At 36.1% G+C, this 14,884-nt stretch overlaps 1 protein-coding gene across 1 annotated transcript; it reads right to left on the bottom strand.

The window, feature by feature from the left end:
- Positions 1–150: 150 nt before the first annotated feature.
- LOC116299145 (E3 ubiquitin-protein ligase TRIM71-like) lies at positions 151–3,028 on the bottom strand. The gene has a single exon (XM_031707776.2). The coding sequence runs from the start codon at positions 2,976–2,978 to the stop codon at positions 708–710; it is 2,271 nt and encodes a 756-aa protein (XP_031563636.2). The 5' UTR covers positions 2,979–3,028; the 3' UTR covers positions 151–707.
- Positions 3,029–14,884: the final 11,856 nt, after the last annotated feature.

The raw sequence follows: 14,884 nt of genomic DNA, 5'->3' as shown, positions 1-14,884 counted from the left end.
AAAATTTGAATGCCGCTGAGAAAACTGCTGCAATGGTGGAATGTCTCGCTACTGTATGAGTCACAACCATCAATAGACTATTTACATCAGATGTCCTCGTCAAATTACTCACTTCCTTTCATAATAATAAAACACATATCACACATTACATCAACTGATAATATTTTTAATCATTAAACTAAATATGGGTTATTTACAAACCAATTACTTTTCCCTTTGCTAATAAATATTTACAACAACATTGGCATTACTTCATCAAGTCTATAATATTAGGTATAAGGACACAGCTGATCAGTATATCACTGAATATAATATAATATAGTTTAATCTAAACTAGGCCTTTAGATATCAATGAAAATGCTATCTGCTTATTTTAACATTGAGTTTGCTACAAAATAATATTTAGACTTCTAATTAATGTAGAGAGAGTTATAAGCTGATACTCAGCTGAACAACATTAATTTAGTATTCTTTTTTAACTCGTGAAAATGATAAAAGAAACAAATTACTAAATATTTATTTGGAAAAACAAAGAGAATCTACAAAACTAAGAAATACTCATTTCGAGTTTACTCATCAATAATGACGATAAAATCAATGTTTTTCTCAAAGTTTTCATGGAAATAATAATGAAAGAGTTATTAGGGTTATACTGTACTGTATGAGAGGGATAGAAGTGTAAAGAAGTGTTGAATGGTTGATATCTATTAACACCAAACAGAAACTCTTTTACCCCCAAATTCTAGCACAAACACTCGACCATCAGCTGTAACTACTACATCAGCAGGATACAGCATCTGACCAACACCTGAACCACGGCTACCAAATGACTTTATAAACTGACCTTCTTGTGTGAAAAGTTGAACACGGTGATTATAACGATCACAGACAAGAATCATGCTTGGACCATAAACAGCCAGTCCATGTACACTATTAAACTGACCGTCTCTTTCTCTCTTTTTTCCAAACTTGTACAAGAAAACTCCATTCACATCAAAAACAAGAACATAGTTTATGTCATAACCACAAGATACAAAGTATTTCCCGTTACCATAGGTGATGTACTGAGGCTGTTCATTATTATCAGGCATATTAAACTCATGAACTAAATGTCCTTGTTTACTGAACACCTTGATACTTGGTTTGATACCCAGTTCTTGTTTTCCCAAACAGCACACTGCGATGTTTTTATCATCGTTAACACACATTCCACGCGGTTCAAACCATTGGTCATGTCTGTAGATGGTTCTTACATAAGTACCCTTCAAGTCAAACTCTTGTATCCTGCCTTGACCATGTGGACCATCACTGACAATTATTCTGTCTTCATTAAACATCACTCCAAATGGATAATACAGTTGACCTTCTCCTGTTCCTTTCCTGCCAAACTCTCTTAAATAGTTTCCATCAAGACTGAATATTTGAATACGGTGATTACCATAATCAGCAATGGCTATCTCTCCATTATCACTGACTGCTATCGACAGTGGATCATTCAACTGTCCTCTACCACTTCCCTCTTCTCCAAAGGTTTTCACAGGTTTGAACAACTCCCTCACATCGAGTATCTCTACATTCTGAGGCGAGTTCTTGATCCTTTCTCCTCCAATATTCACCTGAATTTCGTGCCGTCCATCTTTTTGTGGCTTAAAACTCACACGGTATTTTCCAGTTTGCTCTTCAGACACTTTGTTTTCCACCTCGTTGCCCTCCACATCTTTGATTCTAACATCAATAGACTTGATTCTTGTGGGACACACTTCTCCTTCTGTATTCCTGGTGATTATCTTGCACTCGTTTATAAAACCACGAGGAGTCTTCAATAATTCAATTGTGGATCGAGCAGGGTCCGTCACGTTCTTCACAATCCTGCCGATGTCTAGCAGTGATTGCATGACTTGCTCTGTCACGGAGTAACGTATTGTCATGTCACGCTGGATTGGCTGAAGGCACAAGATCGAAGGAGCTTCTGATAACATTTGACTTCTTTCTAGAATCATTTGCTTACTTTCTATTTCCTCATATGCTACATCTCTCTCCAACAGTGCTCGGCAGTGTTGCACAAATTCATTTGAGTCTTTTAACCTTGTTTGAATAGCCGTTTGTTCTTCATGATTTGCTGTTGTTTGTTCCTGGAGCGTCTGCTTCAGTTCCTCCTTCTTCGCTATTCCGTGTTGTTTGGCCATCTTGCAAATCATTTCAACCACATCATCAATGTCCTTCTTTGCCTCGGCAATCTCTCTTTGAATTCTTCCTATGTTTTCTTTAGATTGCTCTAGTTCTTGTCCATCGTTTTGTTTTCGTTGTTCCACTCGATTCATCGCTCCTACGATCAATTTCCTTGAGTCCTGTCCAGCGTCTTCTAAGCTCTGCAGTTGGTGGTTTTGGTGATTCAAAGTAGCGCATTTTTGGCAAACGCTGATTCTACATGTTTCCTCTTGACAATAGTATTGAAGCCTCTTTTTTTCGTGGAACTTGCACAGCATCTGGTTTTTGATAAAACTGTTTACATTTTCCTCCTTAAATTGATCGAGCATTATTGGTTGGTGTTCATCTCGTATTTCTTTGAATAACCGATGGGCGTTGCAGCAATCCTCGCATATCAAGCCATTACACTGCTGACAAAACGCCGCCAAGACTCGCGGTTGTTCACAGTTCACACAATGGGGCAAGACTGGTTCATTAGCTTTGCTTTTCATCCCATGAAGCAAGTCCAGGAGAGAATCCAAGTAGAACGACGAAGGTAGCTTCGAAGGATCGCCGTCGGGCACAACTATCGCCGTCTTGCACATCGGACAGTCCATTCGATTGTTGCCGCGATTCCCGCTTGTCTGATACCACTGTGCGATACATCTTGTACAATAACTATGAAGACAGGACAAAGTTTTGGGCTGGGTGAATACATCTAGACAAAGGGAGCAGGTCAGTTGTTCTTCGAAGGTGTCTGTGATGTCTTTGAGCGATTTCAATGCAGCCATTTTCGCAGGGACGCAGAATGTAATGAATCAGTTTTCTTGGAAGTAGAGAGTCATCATCAAAGGAGTCACGTGATGATCCTATTGAGACAGGGTCATGGCAACAGACTACGAGACTCATAAACACGCCATCTCGTAATAGTTTTGTTTTAAATATTCTTTATTGAAAAGCATTTGTAGCGCGAATCTTTGTGCTATATTCTGATTAATTTTTTAAAAGTAAAAAAACACCGGTTTTGAAATAATCAATAAAGACACAAGACTGAAAAATTTGTGAATTTACTGACTGACGTTTAAAGTAAAGGTATCGTAGGCTTGTTCAATTGACCTAATTACCATTACGTCACAGCTTGTTTATGTCGGGGATAGAATCGCCAAATCCAATACAAAATTCAACTATATTTGCTCCTAGCGAAACAATTTAATCTAAAATGGACTGGTTTTCAGATATGATATGTGTTAATATGTACTAAAAAATATTCCGAGCGTTTGCTGGCTATTCTACTTCTCTTCGTGGAATGATACGGGATTTAGAACAATTTTCGGTTAGTTTGCGTTGATTTGACCCCGTCCGACGACCATGACCCTTTGCGTTTAAACAATAGATTGTTGAATATTGTTTTGATGTGACGCCATAGTGAAGTAGGGTAAACCTCAAACGATGGACGCAGAGACGCAGAAAAGGAATGCAGTGAATTACAGTAGATTTCTTGGAATTAGAGAGTCATATTCAAAGGAGTCACTTGACGACAGTATGGAGAGAGCGTCATGCTAAGAGACTACGAGACTCATAGCAACGCCATCTCGCAATGGTTTTGTTTTTATTATTCTTATTGAAAAGCATCTGTAGCGCGAATCTTTGTGCTATATTCTGATTATTTCTTTAAAAGTAAGCTTTTCAGCACTAGATATATAATTTGAATATGAAATGAGAAATCATTTATGGAACACAGTCAGGGTCCAAATTATTCATGGTTGCAACTCAGACAACAGTGAGCCAGTAATCGTAGCAGGTGTTTTCCAGTAGCTTAGTATAATTTTGTCCCACCAAACAGTTAGTATACATTACTTTCAAGGGAACTAGTTTCAGTTTCTACAGGAAAAGCAAAAACTAAAAATTCGCCAAATATCATTCCTGTGATGCCAATCTTTAATGTGGGTACTGATTTGAGTTAAATCTTTAGATAGATAGATAGATAGATAGATAGATAGATAGATAGATAGATAGATAATAATAATAATAATAATAATAATAATAATCTTTATTTAAGCACGGTAACTCTATCAATATCAAGATAAAAAACTTAATGTTGCTCTACCTAGAGGCCGTAAAAACTATATTAACAAATGATAATTATGTAAAATATACAAATGCTACACTGATACAATAAATATACAATTGAAATAAGATAATAGGTTAATTAGATATATTTCGTAGAACTAAAACGATTAAATATTAGTTGTCATCAGTGCAAAACCTATAGCTTTTTATTTTCTTTTTAAATACTTTTAAGGATCGTTCTTCTTTTAATGACTGAGGCAGAGAATTCCAAAGCCAGGCTCCAGTAAAAGCAAAACTATTTCTGAAATAGTCAGTTCTGGCTTTTGGAATTTGTAAATTTTTAGAAGAACGCCTTAAGTTGTAAGATTGAGTACCAATCTGGCTGGAAAACATATCTTTTAAATAAGATGGGACGATATCATTGACGATTTTGAACATCATAATGGCCTTTTGTTGCAGTCTTTGTTCATTTAAAGGTATCCATTTGAGTTCATTAAAAATTTGACTCGTTCGTACGCTTAAATACGGTGCGCCAGTAATTATACGGGCTGCACGGTTTTGTAGTTTTTGTAACTTGCTATAGATAGATAGATAGATAGATAGATAGATAGATAGATAGATAGATAGATAGATAGATAGATAGATAGATAGATAGATAGATAGATAGATAGATAGATAGATAGATAGATAGTTAGATTCATGTGACCCTAATGTAACTTGACACGCTCCCTTTTGTAACATTTGATCCCTTTTGTAACTCATTGCGGTTACAAAAGGGATCGCGATCCCTAATGTAACCTCAAGAGTTCCCTATTGTAACTTGATGTTCCCCAATGTAACCTGACACGTTCCCTAATGTAACCGGAGGTTCCCTTTTGTAACTCAAGGCGTTCCCTTATGTAACTCCACATTCGCCTTCAATTTTCTGCCATTTCTTTTCATTTATTTCAAATAAAAAAGGTGATATGGTAAATCGCAATGCTTTTTGAAGAGTATTATCATAATTGTTCACTTTCTGAGAAAGTTTTTTGGGGATAAAAATCGATTATAAAAAGTGTACTAAAACCAGTTACTTCGATAGTTCCCTTATGTAACTTCATATTTGGCTTCCATTTTTTGTCATTCCTCTTTATTCTTTTGAAATAAACAGTGCAATATGGTGGATCAGAATGCTTAGAGAACACCATTATCGTACTGTTTTCTTTTTAGGAAATGTTTTTCCGGGATTAAAATCGATTTAAAAAATAATATTACAACCACTCGCTGTAATAGTTGCCTAATGTAACCTTTTACTAAGTCTTGTGTTGATATGATGTTCTTTGAAACTGATAACAAATATCTTACACTAATTGCCCATGCACAGAGTTTTGACTAAAAACTACAATATTTTTTATCGAAATAAATACAGCCACAAAGTAGTTTGGTCTCTATCGTACTTCTTAACTAAGTTTTACATTACTTTAGAAGTCGTTATTAGTGCTGGTGATACCCAGTGTTCAGTTGTGTTTTGTTTGCTTGACGTTTAATGGTATTTTTACACAGTGCAATGCAACAAACGATTGAAGTAGTGCAAGTAACTTCAGCTATACTTATTATAGTTATGGCCTTTATGTTATCATCAAGATTTCAATGGCGTTTAAGTTGTTGACACACGGTGCAGCATTGCACTCATCAGCAAGCAATAAATTTGAATCGGAGTTACATTGGAATAAAATCATGCAACATCGCTTGTGTCAGCCTGCTATGTTAAGATATTTGGTCCGCAGTCATAAATTTGGTGCAAGCTGTTTCGCTTTAAATTTCAAAATGTTGCAGGTAATGTTGCAGACATGTTCACATGATGAAATTTGTAGAGCGCGATTCAACTTCAGATTTGTTGCATGCAACGTTGCGTGCAACAAGTTTGTGGTAGACACACGCTACGACAGTCCTTTTGCGTGCAATGTTGCATGCAATGTTTCACCGTGTGTCAGCACCATAACTGCCGTGAGTTTGTAAAGCAAGGTTATTTAGCAAAATGTGTTAAGATTCAAAACTCACGACTGTGTCAAACATCCTTCGTTTTGTTAGTCATATAAAAGCTATGAGGCTCTTACGTAAATGCGCTAATGCAATAATGAAACGATTTAAACGAATGCAATGATAAAAATAATGAACGAAGTAGTTTGAACTCTATCGTACGTCTTAACTATGTTTTACGTTACTTTAGAAGTCGTCATTAGTGCTGATGACACACAGTGTTCGATTGTTTTTTGTTTCCTTGAAGTTTAATGGTATTTTTACAAAGTGCAATGCAACAAACGATTGAAGTAGTGCAAGTAACTTCAGCTATACTTATTATAGTTATGGCCTTTATGTTATCATCAAGATTTCAATGGCGTTTAAGTTGCTGACACACGGTGCAACATTGCACTCATCAGCAAGCAATAAATTTGAATCGGAGTGACATTGCAACAATATCATGCAACATCGCTTGTGTCAGCCTGCTATGCTAAGATATTTGGTCAGCAGTTATAAATTTGGTACAAGCTGATTGGCTGGAAATTTCAAAATGATGCAGACATGTTTACATGATGACATTTGTTGCGCACAATGTTGCAACAGCAGAGCGCGATTCAACTTCAGAATTGTTGCATGTAACATTGCGTGCAACAACATGGGGTAGACACGCTGCAGCAGTCCTGTTGCGTGCAATGTTGCACCGTGTGTCAGCACCTTGACTGCCTTGAGTTTGTAAAGTAAGGTTATTTAGTAAAATGTTTTAAAATTCAAAAATCGCGACTATGTAGCTCATCCTCCGTTTTCTTTCATATAAAAGCGATGAGCCTCTTACGTAAATGCGCAAATGCACTGATGAAACGATTTAAACAAATGCAATAATAAAAATGACGAACTAATGTTATTATTAGAAGTAGCTGTACAGCTGTTACAGATTAAAGATTACAAACATATGACAGCAAAAACGTGCGAATAATTTATCTAAATGCTGACGGATAAAACAAGGGAGAAACGCCGTATTCTGCAAAACAAAACACTTTTTTACACTCTTACAAACTATCTAACAAGTTGGTGATGCGCATATTAGAATTCTACATCAAAAAGTCTTACAAAAAAGTCTTGTAGAAGAAGCTATAATTTCGGTGTTTTTCGCCGATGCTCCCTTTTGTAACATTCTAATGTTGGAGATTAAAAATTCAAAACAAGCAAATTAGCGAAAGCAACTCAATTGTGTATTAGGATTCACCGAATTGATTCTATTCATGGCAAGAGATTAAGTTTCGCGAACAAAATGGAACCTGGAGATAACTTTATTCCAACTTAACCCTAACTTTCCCATTTGTAACTTGAACGCCATTTTACAGGGGTACATATAAAAAATCATAACTTCCTAGAATTATGTTATTTTATCCTCCACTTTTGGTGTAGTGTGCGGAAGAAACCTCTTATCAACTGGTATAAAATCCATTCCTATCCTCAATGTTTGTAAGAAGTTATCATTATCCGCTCGGAATGGTTAGATTTGCTCAAAACAGCTAGTTTTCGGTTACGCACATTTCGACAACTTTGGCCAAGAAAATCCTTCTAACTCAAAATCTACTTAATATTTTTGCATGAAATTTTGAGGCCATCTAGTACAGATATCTAGACTGTATGTGCTTGAATTTAGTAGCACTACATTAAAACGGTGGAAAGATATTGCAATTTTTCATGAAGATGCACGTTTTTTGATCATTTTGAAATTTCTTCAAACCCTAGGACCTAGTGAAGTTCATACGAACTTACTTGAAATTTTCGTCCCGATTTCCTAATGAAACTTAAATACTGAGTGGATGTTTGGGGGCATCAGTAGACAGTGTTAAGCATGATCTAACCTGATTTCGTATCATATTGGGTTTTTGATCGATTAAGAAACCGCAGAATCCACGACCATGTTCCCTAATGTAACATAGCTAGGTTTGTGAAGTTCGTAAAATTTGAAAACAAAAGCAATGAAAGAGTGACTCCTAGGGAGGAGAAACTGCATCAATATCTGTCAATCCACTGTATTTGGATTGAAATAGTACGTTTTTAAGAGTACGAAAAATGCTATCTATTATTAGGTTACACTAGGGCCATCCATGAATCTAAAGATAGATAGATAGATAGATAGATAGATAGATAGATAGATAGATAGATAGATAGATAGATAGATAGATAGTTAGATTCATGGGGCCCTAATGTAAGTTGACACGCTCCCTTTTGTAACATTTGATCCCTTTTGTAACTCATTACGGTTACAAAAGGGATCGCGATCCCTAATGTAACCTCACGAGTTCCCTAATGTAACTTGATGTTCCCCAATGTAACCTGACACGCTCCCTAATGTAACCGGAGGTTCCCTTTTGTAACTCAAGGCGTTCCCTTATGTAACTCCACATTCACATTCAATTTTCTGTCAATTCTTTTTATATATTTCAAATAAAAAAGGTGATATGGTAATTCGCAATGCTTTTTGAACAGTATTATCATAGTTGTTCACTTTCTGAGAAAGTTTTTTGGAGATAAAAATCGATTATAAAAAGTGTACTAAAACCAGTTACTTCGATAGTTCCCTTATGTAACTCTATATTTTCATTCAATTTTTTGTCATTCCTCTTTATTTGTTTTAAATAAAAAGTGCAATATGGTGGATCAGAATGCTTAGAGAACACCTTTATCTTACTGTTTTCTTTTTAGGAAATGTTTTTCCGGGATTAAAATCGATTTAAAAAATAGTATTACAACCACTCGCTGTAATAGTTGCCTATTGTAACCTTTCACTAAGTCTTGTGTTGATATGATGTTCTTTGAAACTGATAACAAATTTCTTACACCAATTGCCCATGCGCAGAGTTTTGACTAAAAACTACAATACTTTTTATCGAAATAAATACAGCCACAAAGTAGTTTGGCCTCTATCGTACTTTTTAACTAAGTTTTACATTACTTTAGAAGTCGTTATTAGTGCTAGTGATACCCAGTGTTTGGTTGTGTTTTGATTCCTTGACGTTTAATGGTATTTTTACACAGTGCAATGCAACAAACGATTGAAGTAGTGCAAGTAACTTCAGCTATACTTATTATAGTTATGGTCTTTATGTTATCATCAAGATTTCAATGGCGTTTAAGTTGCTGAAACACGTTGCAACATTGCACTCAACATCAGCAAGCAGCAAATTTGAATCGGAGTGACATTGGAATAAAATCATGCAACATCGCTTGTGTCAGCCTGCTATGTTAAGATATTTGGTCCGCAGTCATAAATTTGGTACAAGCTGTTTCGCTTTAAATTTCAAAATGTTGCAGGTAATGTTGCAGACATGTTCACATGATAACATTTGTTGCGCACAATGTTGCAACAGCAGAGCGCGATTCAACTTCAGAATTGTTGCATGCAACATTGCGTGCAACAACATGGGGAAGACACGCTGCAGCAGTCCTGTTGCGTGCAATGTTGCATGCAATGTTGCATGCAATGTTGCACCGTGTGTCAGCACCTTGACTGCCTTGAGTTTGTAAAGTAAGGTTATTTAGTAAAATGCTTTAAAATTCAAAAATCACGACTATATAGCTCATCCTCCGTTTTTTTTCATATGAAAGCGATGAGCCTCTTACGTAAATGCGCAAATGCACTGATGAAACGATTTAAACGAATGCAATGATAAAAATGATGAACTAATGTTATTATTAGAAGTAGCTGTAATTTTTACAGATTAAAGATTACAAACATATGACAGCAAAAACGTGCGAATTATGTATCTAAATGCTGACGGATAAAACAAGGGAGAAACGCCGTATTCTGCAAAACAAAACACTTTTTTACACTCTTACAAACTATCTAACAAGTTGGTGATGCGCATATTAGAATTCTACATCAAAAAGTCTTACAAAAAAGTCTTGTAGAAGAAGCTATAATTTCGGTGTTTTTCGCCGATGCTCCCTTTTGTAACATTCTAATGTTGGAGATTAAAAATTCAAAACAAGCAAATTAGCGAAAGCAACTCAATTGTGTATTAGGATTCACCGAATTGATTCTATTCATGGCAAGAGATTAAGTTTCGCGAACAAAATGGAACCTGGAGATAACTTTATTCCAACTTAACCCTAACTTTCCCATTTGTAACTTGAACGCCATTTTACAGGGGTACATATAAAAAATCATAACTTCCTAGAATTATGTTATTTTATCCTCCACTTTTGGTGTAGTGTGCGGAAGAAACCTCTTATCAACTGGTATAAAATCCATTCCTATCCTCAATGTTTGTAAGAAGTTATCATTATCCGCTCGGAATGGTTAGATTTGCTCAAAACAGCTAGTTTTCGGTTACGCACATTTCGACAACTTTGGCCAAGAAAATCCTTCTAACTCAAAATCTACTTAATATTTTTGCATGAAATTTTGAGGCCATCTAGTACAGATATCTAGACTGTATGTGCTTGAATTTAGTAGCACTACATTAAAACGGTGGAAAGATATTGCAATTTTTCATGAAGATGCACGTTTTTTGATCATTTTGAAATTTCTTCAAACCCTAGGACCTAGTGAAGTTCATACGAACTTACTTGAAATTTTCGTCCCGATTTCCTAATGAAACTTAAATACTGAGTGGATGTTTGGGGGCATCAGTAGACAGTGTTAAGCATGATCTAACCTGATTTCGTATCATATTGGGTTTTTGATCGATTAAGAAACCGCAGAATCCACGACCATGTTCCCTAATGTAACATAGCTAGGTTTGTGAAGTTCGTAAAATTTGAAAACAAAAGCAATGAAAGAGTGACTCCTAGGGAGGAGAAACTGCATCAATATCTGTCAATCCACTGTATTTGGATTGAAATAGTACGTTTTTAAGAGTACGAAAAATGCTATCTATTATTAGGTTACACTAGGGCCATCCATGAATCTAAAGATAGATAGATAGATAGATAGATAGATAGATAGATAGATAGATAGATAGATAGATAGATAGATAGATAGATAGATAGATAGATAGATAGATAGATAGATAGATAGATAGATAGATAGATAGATAGATAGATAGATAGATAGATGGATAGATAGATAGATAGATAGATAGACTTTATTTAAAGAGGGTAAACACTAAAAAGTGATGACACTTATAAACTTGTGGCCCTCACCTTAAATATTAAACTACATTACAATATAAAAAACTATAAATCTATAAAACTATGAAACTATAAAATTACAAAACTATGAAACATAAACTATAAAACTGTAAATAAATATACGGAAAAAAATAAATAAATAAATAAAACCCGGCAATCAGGCGTAAATATCATGTTACAACTAATATAATTCAATAAGGGCTAAAATGATTTATAGGTTTCTGTTCCTTAAAATAGTAATCCTGAAGGGCTGACTTAAAACTATTAACACTAGGTTTAGACTTAATTTCAACGGGAAGAGTGTTCCAAACTTGAATGGCCGATACTGCAAATGACCTCCCACCCTCTGTTACACGATTGAACTTTGGACAAACAAAATTACATTTAGAATAACGAGTAGTTCTTGAGTGAACATCAGAATTTAAAACTAATGAATCTAATAGATATTGTGGAACTCTAAGCTGGGTACGCTTGAAAAGAATCAAACATTTGGCTATTCTAGCCTCGATGTAAAAAGGCAACCAACGTAACTTATTGAACAATGTAACAGACGCCGAATTAGGTTCAGCATCAAGAATTATTCTGGCTGCTCTCGTCTGCAGACGCATAATATTATTCAGATTATCTTTACTACACATATGCCAAATGACACTAGCATAATTTAAGATAGGTCTAATCATACTATTATAGTATAAAATTCTTTGTTGCAATGGCAAACACGATTTAATCTTATTCAAAACTCCTAATCTTTGAGAAACTTTTTTGCTAAGATATTTGACGTGATTATCAAATGACAGTTCAGTGTCCAATTCGAGACCAAGCACTCGTGAACACTCTACTTGTTCCAGGGTTTTTTATGAGAAGTACCAATATTCAGCTATTTATCCTCGGTACTAACTTTAGTAGACAAACGCTTGCCAGTAATCAGCATGGACTTTGTCTTTGTTTCATTGAGAGGAAGCTTGTTGGCACTAGCCCAGTTCTCTACATCTTTCCAAGCACTACCCAACTTGTTACGCATGGAAGCCAAGCTCTCTACATCAGAAGCGTACGAAATACTTGTATCATCTGCATAAAGATCAACATGAACATCGGACGATTGAATATTCAATGGGAGATCATTGATGAAAACGAGAAACAAAAGAGGGCCCAGAAGACTGCCCTGAGGAACTCCATGGTGGATATTTTGGAGGTCTGAGTCCAAACCATTCACAGTAACGTACTGTCGACGCCCTGACAAGTAGGACTCTAACCAAGTTCTTGAGGTTTCAGCCAGGCCGTAAGCAGATAGCTTTGTCATTAAGATCTGATGATCAACCATGTCAAAAGCCTTGCAGTAATCAATAAGAACAAGACCATTAACACGATTGTTGTCGAGGTTACCAAGTAATTGGTCAACAATCCTGATAAGAGCAGTATCAGTACCATGGTGTTTTCGGAAGCCAGATTGACGAATATACAATAGGTTGTTTTTGTTCAGGTAGTCGTAGAGATGGTTATGAACATGCCCCTCGAGCAATTTAGACAACACTGGCAAAACCGATATTGGTCGATAGTTAGTCATATCATTGTGATCACCTGATTTGAATAATGGGGTGACTTTTGCAGTCTTCCATCGATGGGGGAATACCCCTTTTTCAATTGATATATTCAAAAGCTTTGATACAGATGAAGCGATGAGAGGAGCAGCGATTTTCAACATTTTTGCGCTTATTTTGTCTACACCCATGGCCTTAGAACAGTTTAAGCTTAGTAAGTTGTCATAGATGAAACTCTTTTCAACAGGTGGAATAGAGAAACACTCTTCCGGGTCTTTTCTGGAAGCAATAAAGTTCATGAGTTTCGAGGTGTCCAAAGGTATGTCAGGCAGAAAATTTCTCAATTTGTCTGCGATTGTACTAAAATGGCGATTAAAGTCATCCGCAGATCCATGGTTACCATGCTTTCCCTCACTGGAACTACCAGTCAATGACTTAATTGTTTTCCACATTTTCTTCGGGTTACCTTTGCTGTTTTCGAAACACTCTTTGTAGAACTTGGCCTTAGCATATTTAACCATATTGGACGCATGATTTCTCGCCGATCTGTAATTAGACCAGTTCTGTTCATTATTGGAACGTCTGGCTTTCTTTAACAATGAATCACGTTTCACAAGTTGCTTGATAACTTCTTTAGTCATCCATTGCGCTTTTTTAGGTTTTGAAACACGTTTCTGGCGCCAAGGACAACAGGTATTCAGAACGCCGTTAAATAAAGATTCCCAAGTGCTCAAAACATCATCAAGATCATCGAACATAAATGCTGTGTCCCAAGGGACCTCCTTTAAGGATTCCTTAAAGTCTTTCTCATTAAATTTTTTCATGTCCCTGTAGGTTATAGTGCGTGGGCCAGGACCATAATTTGGGCTATTGTTCTTGTAAATGCGTACACAGAATACTGGAATGTGGTCGGAGATTCCATAATTATAAGTTATTATCTTCTTGATTCTTTCAGGAAAATTACTGAAAACATGATCCAGACAGGTGCCACTTATGGGTCTTGTTATTGACTCTACGAGCTGTTTAAAATTCATACTGAGAATATGTCTGATTAGGCGATGTTTCTTAAATTTCTGACGTTCATTGAAGTTAACGTTGGAATCTCCAAGTAAAATCGTTTCCTTATTTTTTTTTTTTTTTTTTTTTTTTTTTAATGAATATTAAAAAAGTTACAATTTTTCTTTATCTCCTTGTTTCCTTATTTAATAAGCAGATTCAATGTTTTTGTCGAGCTTGTGATCCATATCCTGGGAATAAGAGGGTGGTCGATAAACAGCAGCAAAGAGCAGAGGACGTTTTGATTTGAAGGGACAGATTTCCACCCAAATAACCTCAAGGTTACAATCTTCCAAATCAGTTCTTCTGCGATGATTAAGTGAGTTGTTGACAAACATCATAACGCCACCTCCAGTTTTACCAATCCTATCCCTGCGATATGTGCTAAAGCCCGGTACAGAAAACATTGCGTCAGGAACATTAGAATTTAAGAATGTCTCATTCAATGCCAGAACATCGACTTGCGAGCGATTATCTCTACCAAGGAGAAAGAGCTTGATTTGTTCAAATTTAGACGAAGTCAGTCTGTTTACATTCCAGGTACCAAAGCGAACCCCCTTATTTCCAAGACCCAAATCAAAGAAAGGATATGGGTCGCAGAATTCATCATCGGAGGGAAATTCCACAGAGGTACTATCCAAATCAGATTCATAGTCGGTTCCTGTAGAATTAGTGTCGGACAGGAAAGATACGTTGAGTGCATCAGGACCGGGATTCACGGATACATCACCAGCAAGTACAACCAGACTGAGCGCCAAAAAGCCAGCCTTAGAGATGAACACTCCAGCTTTGAACTTTAAAGATGGCGGCATCTGTTGTTTATTGGAGCAACTCCGCGATAATCTTGAATTTCTCGATGGAAATTGTTTAACATCGAGACCATTAGA

This window comes from Actinia tenebrosa, unplaced genomic scaffold (assembly GCF_029948245.1).
Source record: "Actinia tenebrosa isolate PJP-AT-01 unplaced genomic scaffold, QUT_ActTen_1.0 PGA_scaffold15__27_contigs__length_11533743, whole genome shotgun sequence".
Classification (NCBI taxonomy): Eukaryota; Metazoa; Cnidaria; class Anthozoa; order Actiniaria; family Actiniidae; genus Actinia; species Actinia tenebrosa.
The sequence above is the reverse complement of the archived record's forward strand: the minus strand, read 5'-3'. Positions and strand labels throughout refer to the sequence as shown.

Coding starts and splice junctions, on each gene's coding strand:
- LOC116299145 (XM_031707776.2), bottom strand. CDS start 2,978: ATGGCTGCATTGAAATCGCTCAAAGACATCACAGACACCTTCGAAGAA.